The following is a 21,248-nucleotide window of genomic DNA, read 5'->3' on the forward strand; positions in this document are numbered from 1 at the left end:
ACAAGGCCATAGGGGGGTATTACATTATCATTTATATTGGATCATTTCTATGATCATATATAGGATCTAATATAATATATGATCATTTGATCATATCTGCATATTACATTATCATATTTCATTGATCCTATTTAACGTCATATGTGGTTTCAATAGCCAATGGAGAGCGCTAACGCTGACAGGTATTGACGTCAGGGTTACTAGATCTCAGAGAATTCGATTAGTCAAAAGACATCGTCATTTTTAATATGGCTTGTTTTTTGTTTTTTCAGCAAGATTATCCAAGTATATAATTAGAAAAATAATTACATTGAGTCAATGATATTGGATAATGTAATATAGACATATGATTCATTTCTTCCTTGATCATAGATTTTTGACATTTGCTGAGAGATTGGATCCAATACGGTCATAGAAATAGGTGTTGCCAGTTATTTAATATAAAAAAGAGTTTTTAATTTCTTGTTCGTTAATATGTTTTAAATAATGTAATGTAATTATTTTTCTAATTATATACTTGGATAATCTTGCTGAAATAACAAAAAACAAGCCATATTAGAAATGACGATGTCTTTTGACACATCGAATTCTCTGAGATCTAGTAACACTGACGTCAATACCTGTCAGCGTTAGCGCTCTCCATTGGTTATTGAAACCACATATGACGTAAAAATAGGATCAATGAAATATGATAATGTAATAAGCAGATATGATCAAATGATCATATATAATTGGATCCTATATATGATCATAGAAATGATCCAATATAAATGATAATGTAATACCCCCCTATGCCAGTGAGCAGACGAACGGAACTTAAAATCAAGCCCCAATAAATTATTGGGGCCTCCTTGTGAGTATAGTATTCGTTGATTGGGGCTTGATGAATTAAATCACAACTCAGTATTAAGTATTATAAAAGTGTTTTTATTTACACAAAACAAATATGTTACTAAATAGCAATTATATATTTTAATTACAAACATAAATTCAGGGTCGTTATAGGATTAACAGACTCCAAAGATTTCCAGAGACAGATTTCATGAGCCTACGCACATATAATAAAACCGGCCAAGTGCGAGTCGGACTCGCGCACCGAGGGTTCCGTACAAACCTGCAAGGTTTACAAAGTTCGTTCATTACGACAATCGAGTCATAACTATGGTATTTTTATTGCAAAATGAAATTCATAACATTACAATGGGGAAAGATGGAGGAGCATAAATTTAAGACAAAGATCTCTTTATCGTTTAAGTAATTCTTTATTTTAGAGTTTTTCCTTTATGTGTGCTATAAAACGTTGCTTCATGCCAAATTTCAAGATTCTAGGTCGACTGGAAGTACCCTTTAGGTTTTGATTCCCTTGCGAGTACTTGCGAGTTTCAAAATATGCAGCTTAAATTGCTGTTTCTTTTGATTGCGTTGACATAGAAGTTTGATTTTGTTACAGCTTAAAGGTATTATAGACCTGAGTATTTGGTATGAATTTCAATTTAATACCTCTACGCGTTTATGAGGAAATGGGTAGTAAGTTTAAAATTATTAAAAAAATATATATTATGTGATGTAACTAAAAATTTATGGTTTTCGTAATTTTTCCTTTATCTATGCTATAAGACGTTGCTTCGTACCAAATTTCAAGATTCTGAGTTCACGGGAAGCACCCTGTAGGTTTTGATTCCCTTGCAAGTGTCGAAAATTTGCGGCATAAACGGCTGTATCTTTTGATTGCGTTGGCTTAGAAGTTTGATTTTTTCACAGCTTCAAGGGACAGTAGACCTGAGTAATTGATATAAATTTCAGCTTCATACCTCCACGCGTTCCTGAGAAAAAGGGTCTTGACAGACGGACGGACGGACAGACGGACAACAAAGTGATCCTATAAGGGTTCCGTTTTTTCCTTTTGAGGTACGGAACCCTAATAAAAAGGGATATTATTAAATGCACTTAAAAATGGCGCAGATTACACGCGTCAGTATTATTGATGATACGAGAATCACGCGATCTACGCGAATCACAAGTACTGAAGCGCCCTATTAAACGGTCAATATTATCACCGTCAGTACACAGGTAAAATCGCTAGAGGAAGGTCGTCTCGTACGTTTTTTTTTTATAAGAGAAAAGCAGCAAAAGCAATAATTACTCACATGCGCGTTAGAAACTAAACGCATGCAAAACAAGACCGATTATTGTTTATTATTATTATCTATCTTATATTATATTTAAACATCTTTCGGATTCCATGAAAATGGGCATGTTAATCTATAATAATAAAATATAATTACTCATGGGAGGACGGAGGTACATAGAAGCACAGATTAATATAGAAGAAGCAACACTGATCTCAATTTATACTAGTTAAAATACAGGTAGAGAAGCAAGCATAGAACTTAGAAGTTAGAACGTGGTTAGAACTGACTACGGAGCTGAGCACCTCTTGCATTTCAAAATGTATATACCATAGATCATAGATCCATAGATAGTGATTATATTCTCTTTGGTATATACCATAATCTGGTGAAAGCCACGCCCCCCAGTATCGCGTGGATTTCAAGAATTTTTAAAATCTCTGTGTTAATATTGATGATTCTGCGATTCGGCCGCTTACACCATCAATATTATCACGGAATCGTGATAATATTGATGCGTGTAATACCTGCCAATAATTTTTCAGCACACTACCTTAACTCCAGTGGTGTTCCTAACGGCTATATTTTCATAACACGCTATATGGAATATGCTACATTTTTCAAGCGCGCTAGTTTTGACGCTACGTTATAACGAATGAAATCCTGATTCTTTCAAGCACGCTAGTTTTGACGCTACGTTCTAACGAATTTCAAGCGCGCGAGTTTTGACGCTACGGTCTAACGAATTTTAAGCGCGCTAGTTTTGACGCTACGTTCTAACGAATTTCAAGCGCGCTAGTTTTGACGCTACGTTCTAACGAATTTCAAACGCGCTAGTTTTGACGCTACGTTCTAACGAATTTCAAGCGCGCTAGTTTTGACGCTACGTTATATCGAATCAAATCTCGATTCTGGACGCGTTGAAAAGTTACCGACGTTATTGAAATTCTTTATATCATATATCAATAATAATATGACGATGCGTAACGTCTACAATAATTATAACGCGGTGGGTGAGTTAATAATATAATATAACGTGTTTGTTACATATTTAGAATATTATAATCGTTAATTTAATAATGCATTATTTGGTTAATTATATTATGTTGCAAATAAGTATATTAATTTTAACTCTGTATTGATGTTATACTTGAACAAACATGATTAGTAAAATTATAGGCGTATTTCAAAGTTCATTATAAAATATTATGTACCATGTACATAAATTGGTTTAGGTTTATACAATTTTTTTATTTAAAAAAGCTTTAAATGTTTTTTTTTCTTTTTTTGTTTTGAAACCGCGCGCGATCGGCAGCGCGGACGGCGCCGCGCTAGGTCAGTGACCGCGCGGTACGTTATAACGTAGCGTCTTATGCATAGATTTATAGCGCGCGCTGTTCGTTGCGAAGAACTAGCGCGCTATTTTTATCAGCTATACGTTATATTAACCACCACTACTTAACTCCGATAATTAACTGAATGCATACTAGAAAAATTAATGCTGATCAAAAAAAAAACAATTGATTAACTGAACGTGTACTTAAAAAAACTTAAACATCATACAAAACGAGACGACCTTTATAACCGAATTCACACCAAAAATATGGTTCATACATCGGATAAGTATATTATTTGTAAAACTAAAATTTAAATTGTTTATCAAAAATACTAACTTGCACTCTAAATTGGACAATCTTACAACGGAATTTCTAAAAACGATATCGAAAGGTGCACCACAATAAAATCAATTTCCATTATCAAAACAAGTCTACAAATTGACAAATCGTGCAACTAAAATATTTTTAACCTAACTTTATTTTCTTTTTGTTTCTCTGTTTTACTGAAAAACATATTGGGGCCTCCTCATCTAACGCCGCACTCACTCCTTTGCGCTCGCTCTTTACTCTTTAGCGACCACAGATATATCTTGATCTATTTCTGGGTTACCACTTACCGACAAAGATTTTTGGTAATTATGATTAGTTATGGTGAAAGATTTTATCATTCCAAAACTATATAATTCAAGGTTTCTTGATAAAAATTCAAAATTAAGAAAAAATATCAAAATTCACTACTGTATTGTAATTGTATGGGTTAATAAATTTATGAATGACTAGCTGTTGCCCGCGACTTCGTCCGCGTGGACTTCAGTTTATAGCGCGCGGTGTCAACAAAATTTGTGTCAAATTTAAAAACTTTTTAAAACCCTGGTAAGTGGTACCCCTCTTAGGGCCGCGCTACACCGGAATGGCAGCGCTGAAAGTGCTCGCCTCGCCGCTGCCATTCCGGTGTAGCGCGGCCCTTAATTAATCAAAATACCCAAAAACAGCTGTGCAGTGTGCACATAATCTATACTAATATCTCTATCAGTCTCGCTTTCACGCCAAACGCCAAAACTACCGAACCGATTGTAATGAAATTTTGTATACAGATAGTCTAAAGCCTGAGAAAGGACATAGGCTACTTTTTTACTGGAAAAAAGGGTTGTCAGGGGGTGAAAATGCGTAAATTTTCAAATTAAGTTAGTTCCAAAACTTCATAATAGATGGCGCCGTGCGTCTTCTACATCGCGCTGACACTTGCTCAAAAGTCTTTCTATAAGAGGTGGTATCATCTTATATTTAAGTTTCGATTTTTTTCGATTGTTATATCTATTCTACGGTATTAAATAACTCAGTACTTTATCTGTGCAGTGACGTAATCTTAAACCTATCAATGATAAATAGTTTATGGGTAAAGTTGTGTAATTGGGGGGCTAAATAAGCTTTAAAATTTGGTATAAAATATAAAGTTTATAATATAAAGTTTATATAAGTATAAAAAAATGAAATACTTTTTGTGTGCACACTGCACAGCGGGGCTAAAATGGTCGCTTTGAAGAATCATGATATGAATCATAATATGATTAATTTTTCTTAAATCGCAAAATGCAATTCTGCTTGCAATTCATTTCTGTATTTTTGTACTGATTTGACATTTGTCAGTTTGACAGTTTTGACAATTCATTTGTTGAATTGATTGAGAGGAATTGCTAAATTCCTCGCAATCAATTCAGCATTTTAGCCCCGCTGCTGTATTGATTTAAGGGGTACCAGGGTTTTTTTATAAAAGCTTTTGACACCAATTTTGATGACATCGCGCTTTATAAACTGAAGTCCACGCGGACGAAGTCGCGGGCAACAGCTAGTAACTAATAAGTATGATTAGTTCTATGTTACAATGAAGTAAAAATTAAAACGCCATCTGTTGAATCGTATTAGAACTAAAATGTTCATTGCATCGATATATTTCTGGATTTTTCATAATATTATACATAAAATATATTTAAGATTTTTGAAATATTGTTTGAATTAATACACATCCAAGACCCAGGAACATTGAAAACTTTTTGTACCGCCTGCGGGACTCGAACCCAGGACCCCCGGGATGAGCGCTGGCCACGCGCAATGCGAATTCATTTTCATCGATATAGATATTTTAAGATATTTTCCCACATCAAAATGTAGCCTATGTCCTTTCTCAGACTCTAGAATAACTGTGTACAAAATTTCATTGCAATCGGTTCAGTAGTTTTGGCGTGAAAGCGAGACAGACAGACAGAGATACTTCCGCATTTATAATATTAGTATGGAAGTATGGATTCTTAAATAATTAATAGCAATGTTGGCCCAATACGACTTGATTGGGTTAGGTTAGATGGCTAACGACGTGGTTATTTTTTGTGAACCACCCAGTCCGTCGACTCATAATTGAAGCCAGTTGTTTTTTCTTTTTTTTTTCTTTAGTAGCTTGTCAACCCCTAGAGTGCAATTCCTAAGCCGGAGGCTTAATTATTTTGCAATATATCGGTACCCTTTGTGCGCGAATCCGACTCGCTCTTTGCCGATTGTTTATTATTATTGTTTATAAACTAAGTTACCATTCACTATGCCAAAGTTTAGTCCATGTTAAATTAGCACTTGATGATTTTTACGTGTTCTTAATTATATGAACATAACAGATTAAATTGGGTTTTATTTAGAATAAATGATGTTCCTAAAAGTAATTTAGGTGATGGTTTTCCTTTAAAAAGTAGTATGTTTGTTGAACTAAGGAATTGTTAGATATACTATTTTATTAATAGTTATTTGTTCAGTAAAACAGTTTCGCAAATAACTTTAAATAGTATGCTGAATTCGCATTATTTAGGGTGCATAATTAGTGTGCAAGTCAGTATTTTTGGTGAAACTTTCAAATATTTTGATCGAGAAAATGGAATATACAGATATTGATTTAAATACATGCCTGATAAAAATTATGCTACTGGTAGCATAGTTGACCAACGGAGAACTTTGTCTATACATAATTTGGTTGGTGATCAGTCCTTAAATTTTGACCGGTGTGTGTAGTTGTGTCCCTGGTTACCACATATTAAAGCACAGCTACTAGATAAATGTTTGATTCAAGCTTTTCATTTACAAAACTATTAAACTAATAATATTCATTATAGTTTACCATTACTTTGACTTTTCCCTTCTTTAGCCCAGATTTTGTATTCCCTTTAGGAACATAATATTCTTTAGAATGTGGGTTATCATGTCTTCTCTTATGTCTCTGGAGCTCAGTGTTTGAATGAAATTTAGCCGAACAAATTTCGCACTCTTTGTCTGGTCCTAAATGAACTCTGCGCTTATGCATCATCCGTCTAGATGAGTTTAGGAAACTCTCGCCACATATATCACAAGGGTACGGGCGCTCTCCTGTGTGCAGTCTCCTATGATATATGAGTGCCCGATTTGTAACAAACTTTCCACCACATATTTCGCATGTGAAGTTCCGTTCCCTCGTATGTTTAACTTCGTGCTGTTTGAGCGTGCTCGCGTTTAAAAACTTTTTGTCGCACCACAAGCAAGTACGTATGTTATTACTGAAGCCGTGTGTGCAAGCTAGATGAAACATTAGACTACATTTCTGAGAATACTCTTTGCCGCACATATCACAAATATACTGACCACAATTTTTTAAGTGGAATTTATAAGATTGGGGATTGCTAAATTCTTTATTACATCGTGGACAAGTGTCTTGTTTATTGTTAGTATGTTTGACCATGTGCGTTCTAAGAGAATTCTTTGAAGAGTATTCTTGGTTGCACACATAACAGCTCAGACTGACATGGTTTGTTTTTTTATGTTTACAGAGTAGTTTTTCAGTGCTAAACTTTTTTGTACACAAATCACATCCAATAGTTTTTGGATAATGTACTTGCTGCTTATGAGTTTCCAGCTCATAAAACTTTGAGAATTCTTTACCGCAGGTCTGACAAGGAAACCTTCTCTGGATTATATTCTTTTCATTTTTCCTTTTCTTCCGAATTTTCATGTTTCTCTGGAGTTTAGCAACAACATACTTCTTATTTTTCACCGGCATTGGATTGTAGGATGTCAACATCTCATTTTCCTCAACATTGAAAAAGACACTCACTGCTCGGGTGTTGAGTGTTTCTGATTGGGTAAAAAACTTTTCGAGCAAGTTGAAAGATGTTTTCCACTGTTGCTCAGAACATTCACAAAGCTTTTGGAATAAGAAGGCGTTGACAGAAAGAGTGGCACAGCTGACACATAAAAATCCTGGCAATGCCGGTTCCGATGTCACCTGGAACAAATATGTACAGTAAATTTCACTTGGAAACTTCCACTAACAGTAAAATTAAATGTCCTTAGTCTTTCGTATCACAATAGGATTGGGTTTTAAATTAATAACGGTATAAAAATCTGAGACCTAAGAATTACAAAGTAAGTGAATTAATTAGTAAGTTGAGGAGTTCATGTTTTGTTTTTTCCAATACATAATATCAACAGCTCAAAATATCTTTAGACCTGATTTGATGACGTCATGACGAATCAACCGTGCTATCCAATATGTATCCAACAAAATACCAGTACGCATATTCCCACACCATGTAATCACTACATTTTCTGCCAATCGAGTCCACAAATATTTTGATCAGGTTGTACTAGTCACATGAAGGCTACTTACCCCAAGTTCTTGGAAAACAGAATGGTAAGATAATTCGTCGTTGTAATACGGAGTCTGAATTATAGCTATCTGGTAAATCGAAATTTTACTGCTTTCGGGACCGATGATATTTAGACATAACCTACACACATTATCGATATCTCCACATATAAATTTTATAGCTGATCTATTTAATTCTGCGTCAGTCATGATAATTTTGGAATTAAAGGCGATTAGAAATGTTTAATATTGTTTACACTGGAAAAACGGAGGTGTATCATGCAACCATGATAAATGGTTCTTCTTCTTCTTTTTTTTTATAAAATGGTGCTCGACCTTTTATCCATGGCCAGTGTCAACTGTCAAGTAAAATATGGCGGGAAAAAAAAATTCGTGAAAAGTTTACAAAATTTAAGTCGTTTTTCCAGATGATCATCAAGTGAAAAGTCTAGTAAAAGTCTGAAAAATAGTCAGTAAAGTCAACGAGTCAAGTCGAAAGTTTTAGTAAAGTGATAGACCCTTTACTAAAACTTTCGATGGAGTTTTGGAGGGAACACCAAATGGCACGTTTCTTAAAGTTGTATCACTTGCCCACACTTGTGCACGACCTCGAATATTTAATGGTTAATACACAAAATTACACATTAAAATCCGAAATAACACAATTTTAGGAAAATAATACTTGAAAAACACAACGTCACTCTTTCGTATTCCCCATTGTCTTTTATAAGTGGATGCGGCTTATTGGTCTCTACCAAATCAAAATACTGTAGCCGGTTGTTTTTAAATGAAATAAGGAGGCAAACGAGCAAACGGGTCACCTGATTGTAAGCAACTTTCGTCGCCCATGGACACTCGCAGCATCAGAAGAGCTGCAGGTGCGTTGCCGGCCTTTTAAGAGGGAATAGGGTAATAGGGGAGGGGAGGGATGGGAAGGAATTAGGGGAGGGTAGGGAAGGGAATAAAGTAGGGGCTTGGGCCTCCGGTAAACTCACTCACTCGGCGAAATACAGCGCTGTTTCACGCCGGTTTTCTGTGAGAACGTGGTATTTCTCCGGTCGAGCCGGCCCATTCGTGCCGAAGCATGGCACTCCCACGTATGGTCCGCTGTTTCTGCGAGGTACATAAACTGTCAAAGTATCGTATTATAGGGATGTCGAAATTGAAAGAAGATATCGATATATCGATACATCGATATTTGAAAAAATATCAATATCGGTCTCGATATATCGCAAAAAAACTATCGATATATCGGTCAAATTTTTCGACCAATTTGTTTTTTTTTTTAATTAATTTATAGTCCGTCAAAAAAGTGAAGAAATTTAAAAAAAGTTTGTCCTTGGATCGGTACGTTTATATTTTTACTAAAATTTTTGTTATTTTACCGATGGCTTGATTTCGTATGTGCTAATTTAGTTAATAATTAGACAATAAATAAGATTTGTGATAGAATAGATTATAACATGGCTTGATTTTCGATATTTAATCAACATAGAAATTAGTAGATTTGACGTTTAGTGATGTACTTTTTTATCGAATTTAAAAAATATAAGGCGAAGAATTTGATCATTTATTTAAAAGATTTTAACCTTAATAGCTCATTTACTTACTTATCGATATCCTCGACAAATATCGACCGAGTGTCCCATCACTATAGACCGCCGTGTTTATTTCTTGGCAATATGGCGCCGGCCACACATTTTTGTAGTTATGTCGCTTCCATCTGTTTCCTTAATCATTGGTATTCCCAGCAAAATATATTCTTTTTTTGAATATGGCTGCCACCATGCTGCCACCTACCTTGCCAGTTGCCAGCTACATAAACGATTGCCAGTGTCAAATAATATATTTTTAACCGACTTGAAAAAAGGAGGTTATTTAATATTTCAAGTCCAACGAGGTGTCCAAAGAGAATATAATTACTACGTTTTAGTCAAGACGAAAATCTAAAGTCCAGTCACAGAGTAAAAGTCTATAAAGTAGTCAGTAAAGTTAACGAGTTAAGTCAGTTGTTTTATTAAAGTGGGAGGCACTTCATTAAAACTTTCGAACACAAAATGGCACTATGAACAATCCCAGAAAGTGACACAACGTTGAGCATACTGCACACCACTGCACACAGTATTCAAAACATAACACTAATCACTGTCTATAAAATAATGGAGGCATGATAACATTTGAAATGGTAACAGTTGGCCTTAGATGAATGATTGGTCGCGCTCGCGCTGTCGAGCGCGCGCGCGAGACCAATCATTTATCTAAGCAGTTGGCTTATGCCACTCAAGTATATTCCCACACTGTATATTATTACAAAACAATATTTGCTGGATTAGTAATCAATCAAATAAATTGATCTGAAAATGTAACTGTTTATTGTATTAATTAATATCACACATAACAATCATAAACGATTTCAGTACCGCAACTTGTGAGTTACCTATATTAATTTCCGATAGTTTACATAAAAAAGTTATGTTGACTACTAACATTCAATTACTTTGCTTTTTCCACTTGCTAGCCCAGATTTTGAATTTATTTCAGCAACATTAGAATCCTTAGCAAGTTGGCTTTCATGGGTCTTATTATGTCTCTGTAGGTCACGGTTCATATAAAATTTAGCTGAACAAATTTTACATTTTTTGTCGGGTCCAAGATGAGCTCTGCGCTTATGCATCATCCTTCTCGAGGTATTCAGAAACCTCTCACCGCATATGTCACAAGGGTACGGACGCTCTCCTGTGTGTAGCCTCCTATGACATATGAGTGCCCTGTCTGTCACAAACTTGGCTTTGCATATTTCACATGAAAAGTTTCGTTCCTTTGTATGTTTTACTTCGTGCCGTTTTAGGCTACACGAATTTAAAAATGTTTTGTGGCACCATTTACAAGATAAAACCTTACTACCAAAACCATGAGAGCAAGCTAAATGGACTTTGAAACTGGCCTTCACAGAATAGTGTTTGCCGCACATATCACAAATAAACTGCCCACAATTTTTCAAGTGAAATTTATATGAATTTCTACTAACAAATTCTTTATCACAGCGTGGACAAGTATTTTGTTCTTTTAATTTTAATTGTGAGGAATACTTTAGTGTATTTTTATCTTGTTTATCGATACTGGATTTTAGAGAATTTTTACAGTGCTTTTCCATGTGTGATCTTAGGCAATGTCTCGATGAGAATTCCTGGCTGCACACATTACAAATTAATTTGATGTGATTTAATTTTTTATGTTTATGTAAAAGTCTGTCAGTACTAAATACTTTGTCACATAAATCGCATTGTATTGTTTTTGGATAGTGTACGGCTTCTTTATGTGATTCTAACTCATAAAGCTTTGAGAATGTTTTAGGGCAGATCGGGCAGGGAATTTTCTTCTGGATCCACCTCTTCTCGTCTTTCCTTTTTAATCGAATTTTCATGTTCTTCTGGAGTTTGGCTATGACATTCTTCTTAGTTTTCTTCGATATTGGACAGTAGGATGTCAACATCTCATCGTCGCAAACATTAAAAAAGACACATGCCGCTCTAGTGTTGAGTGTTTCTGACTGAGCAACAATCTTGTTCAGAGTGTTGAAAGATGTCTGCCACTGTTGCTGAGAATATTCACAAAGCTTTTTGAATAAGAAGGTGTTGACCGTAAGGGTGGCACAGTTGACACATAATACATCAGGTAAAGCCGATTCTGATAACACCTACAACAAATAAATATGTTTTACCTGAGTGTGCAAAAAAAGTTTACCATACCTGCCACAGTAAAAATACAAAGGAATAAAAAATATTGACAGATATTAGGGACAAACTGATAGACCTTTTATTACGGTAGGTTACGTAGTTACTTACCTGAAGTTCTTGAAAAATAGACTGGTACAACTCGGGCGAATTAACATGACACCTGGTTCAATTGACGTTTCTCTTAAGTACTGAGTGCAAAAAAAGTTTTTTTATTTTAAGTTATTTCAAAAAAAAATTACGTTACCGGAACTAGTTATTTTTATAGGGCTACACTAACCACAGTATTAACCAAGTACGAGTTGGACTCGCCCAAGGGTTCCCCAGCAGGAATACGAGGTTTATGGATGCGTCCGATAATTTGTATCTAGCTTCATATTAATATATTCCGTGAGTAGCTAATTCATACCACAGACGCACGGAAATGTTCAAACGTTAATACGAATAACAAAAACTTAACAAATTTAACGTTCAAACGTAACAACTAACAAATAACACAACAAAACTCAACAAAAATCCAAAAACAATAACCATTAACTACTAACAAATAACTCCGAAACGCAAACTCAATAACACACGTGTAACGGTAACAGATATAATATGCTAACGCTACTGGACGCGTACGACGAGAGCGGGGTGCTGCGCGGGGAAGCGAGGGAGGGGTAAAATTTAAGCCAGGTGTCAAGTTAACTCGCCCGAGTTGTAAGTCATTTCATTTTTATAATAAGGAGTCTCTACATGAACAAACTTATGAATATTTACGCCGTCAGCGTCAGGATCAGTGGAATGTAGGCACAACCTGCAAACATTAGTGCAAACTCTGCTAATGAATTTTAAGGCTGATTTCAAATCCGTATCACACATTTTGATATTGCATCTGTATGTACGAAGGGTGTTACAAATATTTAGATTGGTAAAATTATTAAAAAACTTGTTATTCTGCAAATTAATTTGTAAACAAATATTCGAAAAACAAATTTGACACGTATCTTCGTCTTCTTTTTCTTATATTCAAATCGTCGCTTTTATTCAAAAGAAGAAGAATATTAATTAATTGGTAACATTTTTCGTATTTTCTATAAAAATTACGTCATTCGAATAAAATATGTTGTGGACAGTGGAGTTGAGTTGATACTTGATTCGAGGTATGAATACATTGTTTAGAGATGCATACTTAACAATGCTAAACTTGTTCTGAGGTTTGTGGCTTATTTATGTGTATTGGCCGGTTTAGATTATTCCAATCCAGCGATTTATTCCAGCGCTGGATTAGTAAGTATTGGAACAATGTAAACAAGCAGAGTGGCCTGTAATTTTGCAAAAATTGTGCAAAATTAGAAATTATGCAGTATACCGTAATTAATATACTGCTAAGTTTGTATATCGATGGATATCAAAACTATTTCTTAAAATATGCGAGTGTTAAAATGAAACTTTATTGCGTTATTCTTAAAATAGCTTTCGCAGTATAGTCTGAAATCTGAATATAAGAATACGCTGGAAATAGTAGCCCGCCATCTAGACGCTATTTCTAGACCTACCTACTCGCCTATGGTACATTTACAAAGAAATTAATGAATATCTTCCCTTATCTATACATCTATACTACATAAATAAAATTGGAGTGTATGTTTGTAATATTGAAAGAACCGTTTTTTACTACATGCATATGAATGTACATACGGTACATATACCAAAATAGCACTTTTTACAATTTTTGTCTGTATGTCTGTCTGTTTGTTCCGGCTAATCTCTGAAACGGCTGGAGCTATTTTAACGGGACTTTTTTTTGGCAGACAGCGGATATAATAAGGACTAACTTAAGCTACCTTTTAACCGACATTCAATAAAGGAGGAGGATATATTTTAAATTTTTATATTTTTTCATACATATTTTGTAATTCCAACTTTCTAGCTAGCACGATTCTTGAGATATATCAGCCTGCTACTTACTATATTCAATATAGTAAGTAGCAGGCTGATATATCGATATATAGTATATTGCCGCGGACGACGTCGCGGGCAACAGCTAGTAAAAAATATAACGTGAACTTGCGCGTTAAAAGCGATTAATGCATTTTATTGAATACAAATTATTATAATTTTGCAAATTAAGTAAGTTAGTCTGATTTTGTATGTAGATACTTCGAATCTTGAGAAAGGAAATAGGATATATTGTGTTCCCGCGCGATAATCTTGTTGCGAGCATCAGCAAGCAATCTAGCAAAGAATATTGGTTACCACTTACCACTCACTTTTGAAAGTTTAATAAAATACTAATTTTCAGATGACCACCCCAATACTGCTGGAAGGCTCGAACCTGGGCGAGAGGCACAAATATTACAATCAACTGGTAACAACGACATTGAAGCAAAATGTTACTCACACAGAAATATTACAAGCACCTGAAGAATCGCCAATAGACAGACTATTCAAGATCGACGTAGCTTCCGAACGGAGGGATGTGGAGTACATACTGCAGAATCTGAAGGATGATGACATGCTATACGTGAGCCGGGCACTGAAGTCATTATGGCTGTTGGAGCCCCGATACTGTGACGTCATCAACCCTCGCTATCTGGAGGATGAGGTCTTTCCGCACATGATCCAGCCAGCCGTCAACAAGATGAGGCACTGGCTGCACAAGAATCTCACAGACAGCACTAGATGTCAGCAGTTCTATGAATACTACAAGGATCGCGATATCGCTATCAAGTTCCTCTGGCACTGTCCTGCCGATTACATACTGGCTGAAATAAAAAATGTCGTCCATATATTGAGTCCGCAAGACTTCAAGGTACTCTGCGAGAGCTGCCCGCAGGCTGCCCGAGTATATTATGAAGGTCTCCAAGCGAATAACGATGCCCTTTTGCGCTATATAAAAAGCGAGGAGACTTATTTTAAAAGCATACAATGTGTCCTAAAGACGGACTCTTGCTTGTATTTAGACATCGTTGAAAAATACTTCAATATGCAAAAATTTGGTAAGCTCAGTCCAGAAGCAACTAGATACATAATAAAGAACTTCAAGGACAGATTCGACGCTAAACCAGAGCTGTATACGGTTTACTTTCTTCGTACGAAAACGTTGGCGAGATTGTTAACTAGCGAAGAGGCCAAAACTCTTATTTTAAAATTAGCTCAAGCTGAATATCTAGAAAACTGGTTTACCTATAAGAATATAGAACCGCTTATATTAAAAGTTAATGCTAACGAACGAGCAGCATTTAAAAAACAGATATTTGTCGATAAGAATGTTGGAGATAAGATAAAAGAGTGGAAATATCCGATACCTATTAAAATAGAACCAGAAATAATCAGAGACCGAAATATTTTCAAGGATGCTGAAGCTAAACCTATTTGCTTCGAGCGACAAATGCGCTTTAAAAGAATGCTCAAAAAAAGGAAATATGGCAAGTGGGATTCGATTGTTACACAAAAATCACCATTAGATCTACTATTCGACAAATATCGCTTTAAAAATTTCAACAGTGCGTTCCATGAACTCACACAAAAGTTACCGAGTGAAGGAACGATTGAGGGTAGAATGAACATATTCCTGGTGCTCGTGAGTAAAAGTGGCGGAGTTCCGGAGCAAGTGGACAAGTTGCTGACGCTGTTGGTGACGAAGCACATGAACGAGCCCAGCAACCTGCGAGCGGCAGTCGTCAGATCCCTTGTGAAGCGAGCCGCCGCGTGGCGACTACCCGACCCCACCTGGGACATGATGATCAACTTTGGTCATCATTTGGGACTGGATGGAGGGATAGCCGAGTTAGAATGTATCGAGGGTATACATGCAGTGGTATTGCGACATTTAATTAATGATATACCATTAACGGATGCGATAATAACGGCGTTTCTTAAAGACTCCTCCACCCTGAGAGATTACAAGTTGAATTTCAAAGAGAGAGCAGTCGTAGGTCCTAGACTTGCGAAGATTTTTCTGGATAGCGAACCGAATATGTTTTTGGATACGCTAGATGAATACAAACTCGAGATTAAGGATATCCTTGATGCTGAAACCACTCTGGTTGAAAAGGCACGGACTGATGCTGGTTTTTTACGACAATTATTTGACCGTAAAATAGGAAGACGACTTCTTCTGAAGGAAACATTTCAATTAATCGACAACGACGCATCATACATTAATGTTTTGAAACATGACGCGTCTGTGCTTGAGAATGGCGTAAAATTTGCATCATTACTAAAGGAGAAGCGTCCTCATCATGACCGATTTTTACGGGCTCTTGCTCTTTATTTTAATGAGCCTAATGGTCTGGCTGAGCTACATAAAACTTTATTACTCGACGAAATGAAGTCCAACCCCCAATCTTGGATTGCGCGTGCGATCAACATTCTCTCAACAAATCTTTTTTTAAATCTCAAAGTTGTAGACGATATAGACAATAAAGCAGATAAAAAACGACTAGGCGCGGCGTTTAGAGCAACTGCGCACAAAATTAGACCAACATTGAATATTGATAGTGTTGATTGGCAAACATTAGGTGCTAAAGCTGTTGCCAATAAAGTTTTTATTTGCAGAGCGAAGGATCAGAAATCCTATGTAAATTTACTCTTGCAATGGAGACGCACTGTAAGGATTGCTACGCGTTTGGGTCTAAGTTCGAAATCTTCTAAAGAAATCTTTGTAGCTGCTAGCAAATTGCGCCCAGCGGCTGTTTTAAAAATGGCAGCTAAAACCTATCTCAGACAACAAACCATCGATCCCCAAGTCTGGGAAGTAATAAAAAAGCTGATCAAGGAATTAGTAACAGATAAAAGGAGCAAATACCTTTTAAATTCATTGAAGAAGAACAAAAATATCCCGGACGATATTAAAGCTGAATACTGGGTATTGCTTTATGAAGTTTTTTCAAAAATTAATAAAGAAGATGCAACGAATATTCTTTGTAAAGTTGAAAATGTGTTGCCACTAGTAGAAGACCATATTTTAATACGTAGTATAATCGACAAGTATTTAAATAAAGAATTTGTTTTTGAGAACATTGTTGCACACGAATACGAAAAAACAGAAATTCATGGCCTAAATTTGCGTATTATGGTAAAATACTTGATGATGTGCACATCTGAAATTGAACAAAAAGAGAGACTTGATAATGTATGTGATGCATTCTTCAATAAAGCAGCTACTTTAAATGAAACTCTAGGGGAGGAAGCCAAAAAAAAGTTATACGGACTCCTTTATAGAGTAATAAGAGCATTAAAATATAACAAGGCATATTTGGGTAACTACGCATGCAGTTTGCCAGTATTTCAGAGAATAATGGAAAACATGAAAAAAATACTCCCAATGGAGCAATATTTGGCTCTATACATAGAAATACGTATTATTATGCTGTACTATAATTCAGTGAAAGAATCAATGAAAGAAAATCCAAGTATCTTCGAAAAATTAGACAAGAATATAGAAGATGCTATTGAATCGGTCGGCGTAAAGCTTGGAGAAAGAATAGACAGTGATATAAAACAATTGACCGTTGAATACTTTTTTTCTATCGTCGATATATACAAGCATGTACTTGTATTATTTTTACATCACTTTGAATATGATGAAGGACATAATCCCATAGCCCTGCCAATGATTAAAGGTATGTTTTGCAAAAAACGTACTGAATCTTTGGTCCTAGTCGAGCACATATTCTCCAGAGGGGAATGTCCTATTGATCATAGGGACAAAACTTTAGACACCCTAAAATCGTTTAATAATACGATCATTAATATGTTGATATATGCTCATTCGTAAATTATATTGCTAGTCATGTTATTTTGAGTAAAGCTAAATGCTTGGCAAAAAAGACTATGGCAGTGACAGTGGAACTAAAGTTTTTATTTATTGGCAACATGACAGTACTTGTAGTGTTGCCATATTTTTTTGTGTCAAAAATGTAGCGTATAAAATTTAAAATGCACTCTTTTTTGCCAAGCTGCATGTTAGTCTGTAAGGTATTTATGATATGGGCCAAGATGGCAGTAAAGTGTAAACAATAAAATGAATAAAGTGATTATAGTTTTTTGTACTGATTGAAAATACCTATCTTATTTATTAACGATATCAATCACTTATCTAACGACACATTATATTCGTTTATGGCACAGTAACCGTACATTTTTCCAGGATAAAAAGTTGCATGGTTGCATGTGTCATCCGGCGACTCAATGGCTCCCGTAATTTTATAAAAATATACGCATATTATTAAAAAAAGAAAAGAACTATAATGTGCAACATTTTATTATAAATATAACTTATATATAACATTGTCTACGACTAGTTTACTTCTCTTTATTTAACGCCTCTATAAACTCTTCTAGCTTCTCTTGCACTTGTCTCACTCGCTCTGTAACAAACGACATTCTTTTATGCACACAGATACACACAGAAACGTCAAACTGATATCAACTATTTCTAGAAACACTCTTGAATCTATGCTCCACTCGGGCTAACTTGTCGCTAGCGGTCATTGACTCCCTGTCAAAAACTTGTAATTTTCCATATAAACCGCGATTGACAATGAAGTGTCAGACATTGTTTATCGTGGTTTTATATGGAAAATGACAAGTTTTTGACAGGGAGCGACAAACGACCGCTAGCGACAAGCTAGCCCGAGTGGAGTATAGATCATGTCAGCTTTTTTTAACAAAACAAATTAAAAACTACATCAAATCAGTCCACACCATAAAGTTAATATACCTAGCGGAATAGAGCAATAATCTCGAGCTGTCAAACGAAACCGAAATTGGTTTTCATCTGTGTGAAAAATATGTGTACGTATACACTTACACAAGCATGATTGAACATGAATTCTATGAGATTAAATTGTCAACGTGCGGCACGTGCCGACTGGACGTCAAAAAAAGAGTGCTGCTGTCATGTATCACACGTCTCTTTTTACCACGCAGTGTTACTGATAGTGACATCTCTCTTGCTCAGGCCTTTGTTTCTCTATTTCACTAGCTATATTAACTATATGGTCCACACACATTCTCAAATATCAATTCAAATTTGTAACTTACTCAGTTCTTCTGCAAGTTCCACTCTACGGCCACAAAGTAATTTCTTCTTGAGTTCCGAATCCGCTGCCATCTGAAAGTTAGAATACATTTAGGGTGTAACAAAACTAAGTGATAATACTTTAGGGTGAAAGCGGCTGCGGTGAAAAAGTTAGCTGCATCTGTATCGTCACGGCCATTGGACGATACACGCAGATCGTCCAATGGCATCGTCTCAAGCACGAAGCACTACGCATGTGCGGCCGCACGGCCGGCGAGTGTTGCTAGCGGTCGGGGAGTGTTGCTAGCTGCTGGGGATTGTTGTTAGCAGGTGATGAGTGTTGCTAGCTGGTGGTGAATGCTGCTAGCTACTAGGAAGTATTGCAAGCTGCTCGGGAATGTTGCTAGCTGCTGGGGAGTGTTGCTAGATGCTGGGGAGTATTGCTAGATGCTGGGGAGTGTTGCTAGATGCTGGGGAGTGTTGCTAGCAACAGCATCTAGATGCTGGCGAGTGTTGCTAGCAGGCTGGGGAGTTGTGTAAGTAGCCACTAACCTCGTCCAGCACCTCTCTCAGGTCCCTGTCGAGCCTGGCGGCCTCCCTGTTGGCTATCTGCTGCCGCAGCGCGTTTGCCGTCGTCCGCAGTGTTGACTGTACCCGCCAGAACATCACCACCTCACAACACTCCTTCTGCAGCAATCCAAAATGTGATATTTTATAATGATAATCCGTATTAATATTATAATTAATGCAATAGTTCGTTTAGTAATTTAGTAAGATAGTTTGTGAAGAGGTAACAGACCTCTTCACCGCTAAAGTGATTTAAATGAAATTTGGTACATTTACTTAAAATGGGGATTAATCTCAATCCAAAACGATAACCTTGCACAAAACCAAAGATCAAGCGTATACGCATTGCAATAAGATTCTTTTTAGCTTAGCATAAAACTGTAGTTACTCGGGCGGATCTTCTCTATTTTTCATGTTTTTTTAAATATCTTTGGAAATAAATATTAAGAAACCAAATTGTACGGTTCAGAAGATTTTAATATAGATTTACTAACAATTTAATCAAATAAAATGTATAATTATCCTACTTAATACTTATATTTCGATGAAATAGATTTTTTATCGGAGGTGAGTTTGTAAATTAATTACAGCCAAAGTATTACGTTTTATTAAGATGTTTATGGTTTAAGTTATTTTAATTATTGTGCTTTATATCTCATATTTTTTAACACTTCGTTATTATATTGGAACTAGGTAAATCGGGAGTCACGGAATAACAAATAGGGGTTTATCCTCGCCTTACGGCCGTTGCCCTACTAGAGATAGGAATAACTCACATTAGACATTAGAGACATGTCTCTAATGTCAATTGTGAGCTATTCCTATCTCTAGTAGGGCAAAACCAGAGATAGATCAAATATTGGGAACGGCCGTTAATGAAATGCCCAGAATATGTCATTAAAAAAATCATCTTCGGCTATGCTGATTTAAATGAAACTCACCTCAGCGCCATTTTGTTGGCTGTACAGGTAGAAACTCTTGCGGCAGTCGCGAGCACGGTTTTGCGCTCGGGAGAGGAAGTTTCTGGAAAAGAAAAAAAAAATCGGTCAAGTGAGAGACAGTCTATTACAAAAAATTAATACTCAAAACAAAACAACAGACAGACACGTGAAATGTTTAAAACCTTTAATTTTGGTTGGAGGTTAAATCTGTTGTAAATTGTAACTACAGACATTGATCTAGATAGATACCGCATGTGTATGTACTTCGCGTGCCATATGGCGTTCCCAAACGACGAGCAATGCTCGTCTTTCGAAAGTCTGTTCTTTAGTCTGCTATTGGAATTGGACGTCAATCAGAATTTTAAAAATGCCTAATAATTCAGCTGTAGAAGTCGAAATAGAAATGTTGACTAACGGCCGTTCCCAATATTTGATCTATCTCTGGTTTTGCCCTACTAGAGATAGGAATAGCTCGCATTAGACATTAGGGACATATATTTTATGTCAATTCAATGTTAGCTGCGATCGGTTGTATGTTTTGACATACAACCGATCGCAGCTAACATTGAATTGATACCAGAGATAGATTGAATATTGGGAACGACCGTTAGATACTGGACACGTTTCTTATCATCGGTACGTCACAGTAAGGAGGAAAAAAGTGGCACGCTCGTTTTCATACAAATGGAGGGACATGCGGTATCTATCTTGATCTGTCTGTGGTTGTAACCAGGGATGTTGCGGATCCCGATTTTTTCACATCCGCGGATATGAATGCGGATGCGGATTTTTAGAGGTTCACATCCGCGGATGCGGATGTTGCGGATCCTACATAAATATAGTTAATAAAATGAAAAAGTATTATTTTCAT

General features: G+C 36.1%; 4 protein-coding genes across 9 annotated transcripts in view; 1 reads left to right on the forward strand and 3 right to left on the reverse strand.

Annotated features, from left to right (window-relative positions):
* Window positions 1-6,460: 6,460 nt before the first annotated feature.
* LOC121737934 (zinc finger protein 62-like) lies at window positions 6,461-8,409 on the reverse strand. The gene is made up of 2 exons (XM_042129670.1): window positions 8,145-8,409; window positions 6,461-7,760 (listed from the first exon to the last, which is right to left on the reverse strand). Exons 1-2 carry the CDS (start codon window positions 8,331-8,333, stop codon window positions 6,600-6,602), a joined length of 1,350 nt encoding a protein of 449 aa, XP_041985604.1. The 5' UTR covers window positions 8,334-8,409; the 3' UTR covers window positions 6,461-6,599.
* Window positions 8,410-10,478: 2,069 nt separating this feature from the next.
* LOC121737933 (zinc finger protein 540-like) lies at window positions 10,479-12,834 on the reverse strand. Its single transcript, XM_042129669.1, has 3 exons — window positions 12,564-12,834; window positions 11,969-11,996; window positions 10,479-11,820 (listed from the first exon to the last, which is right to left on the reverse strand). Exons 1-3 carry the CDS (start codon window positions 12,719-12,721, stop codon window positions 10,606-10,608), a joined length of 1,401 nt encoding a protein of 466 aa, XP_041985603.1. The 5' UTR covers window positions 12,722-12,834; the 3' UTR covers window positions 10,479-10,605.
* Window positions 12,835-12,968: 134 nt separating this feature from the next.
* On the forward strand, window positions 12,969-17,785 carry LOC121737930. 2 transcript variants are annotated; one of them, XM_042129662.1, is made up of 2 exons: window positions 12,969-13,002; window positions 14,145-17,785. In XM_042129662.1, exon 2 carries the CDS (start codon window positions 14,145-14,147, stop codon window positions 17,622-17,624), a length of 3,480 nt encoding a protein of 1,159 aa, XP_041985596.1. In that variant the 5' UTR covers window positions 12,969-13,002; the 3' UTR covers window positions 17,625-17,785. The 2 variants fall into 2 exon arrangements, with proteins under 2 accessions (XP_041985596.1, XP_041985597.1); XM_042129663.1 differs by lacking the exon at window positions 12,969-13,002 and adding an exon at window positions 13,003-13,056.
* Window positions 17,786-18,097: 312 nt separating this feature from the next.
* Window positions 18,098-21,248, reverse strand: part of LOC121737932 (dynamin-like 120 kDa protein, mitochondrial) — a 32,860-nt gene continuing 29,709 nt past the window's right edge. For 4 of the 5 annotated variants that reach the window (XM_042129668.1, XM_042129665.1, XM_042129664.1 and 1 more), the window contains 4 exons: window positions 20,378-20,459; window positions 19,422-19,556; window positions 18,893-18,962; window positions 18,098-18,216 (listed from right to left, as the gene is read on the reverse strand). In XM_042129668.1, the coding sequence (XP_041985602.1) occupies window positions 18,152-18,216; window positions 18,893-18,962; window positions 19,422-19,556; window positions 20,378-20,459 (352 nt within the window). In that variant the 3' untranslated portion in view covers window positions 18,098-18,151. Of the gene's footprint in view, window positions 18,217-18,892; window positions 18,963-19,421; window positions 19,557-20,377; window positions 20,460-21,248 lie in introns of those variants that run through there. The other variant, XR_006037203.1, reaches the window with a different exon arrangement.

Source organism: Aricia agestis, chromosome 22, assembly GCF_905147365.1.
Source record: "Aricia agestis chromosome 22, ilAriAges1.1, whole genome shotgun sequence".
Taxonomy (NCBI): Eukaryota; Metazoa; Arthropoda; class Insecta; order Lepidoptera; family Lycaenidae; genus Aricia; species Aricia agestis.

Excerpts from the sequence above, each read along its gene's own strand:
- LOC121737934 (XM_042129670.1), bottom strand. The coding sequence starts at position 8,333 with ATGACTGACGCAGAATTAAATAGATCAGCTATAAAATTTATATGTGGA. Across the intron at positions 7,761-8,144 it reads CTGTTTTCCAAGAACTTGGG|GTGACATCGGAACCGGCATT; the intron begins GTAAGTAGCCTT and ends TATTTGTTCCAG.
- LOC121737933 (XM_042129669.1), bottom strand. The coding sequence starts at position 12,721 with ATGTGTGATACGGATTTGAAATCAGCCTTAAAATTCATTAGCAGAGTT. Across the intron at positions 11,997-12,563 it reads TATTATAAAAATGAAATGAC|GTACCAGTCTATTTTTCAAG; the intron begins TTACAACTCGGG and ends TTCGCCCGAGTT. Across the intron at positions 11,821-11,968 it reads CTATTTTTCAAGAACTTCAG|GTGTTATCAGAATCGGCTTT; the intron begins GTAAGTAACTAC and ends TATTTGTTGTAG.
- LOC121737930 (XM_042129662.1), top strand. The coding sequence starts at position 14,145 with ATGACCACCCCAATACTGCTGGAAGGCTCGAACCTGGGCGAGAGGCAC.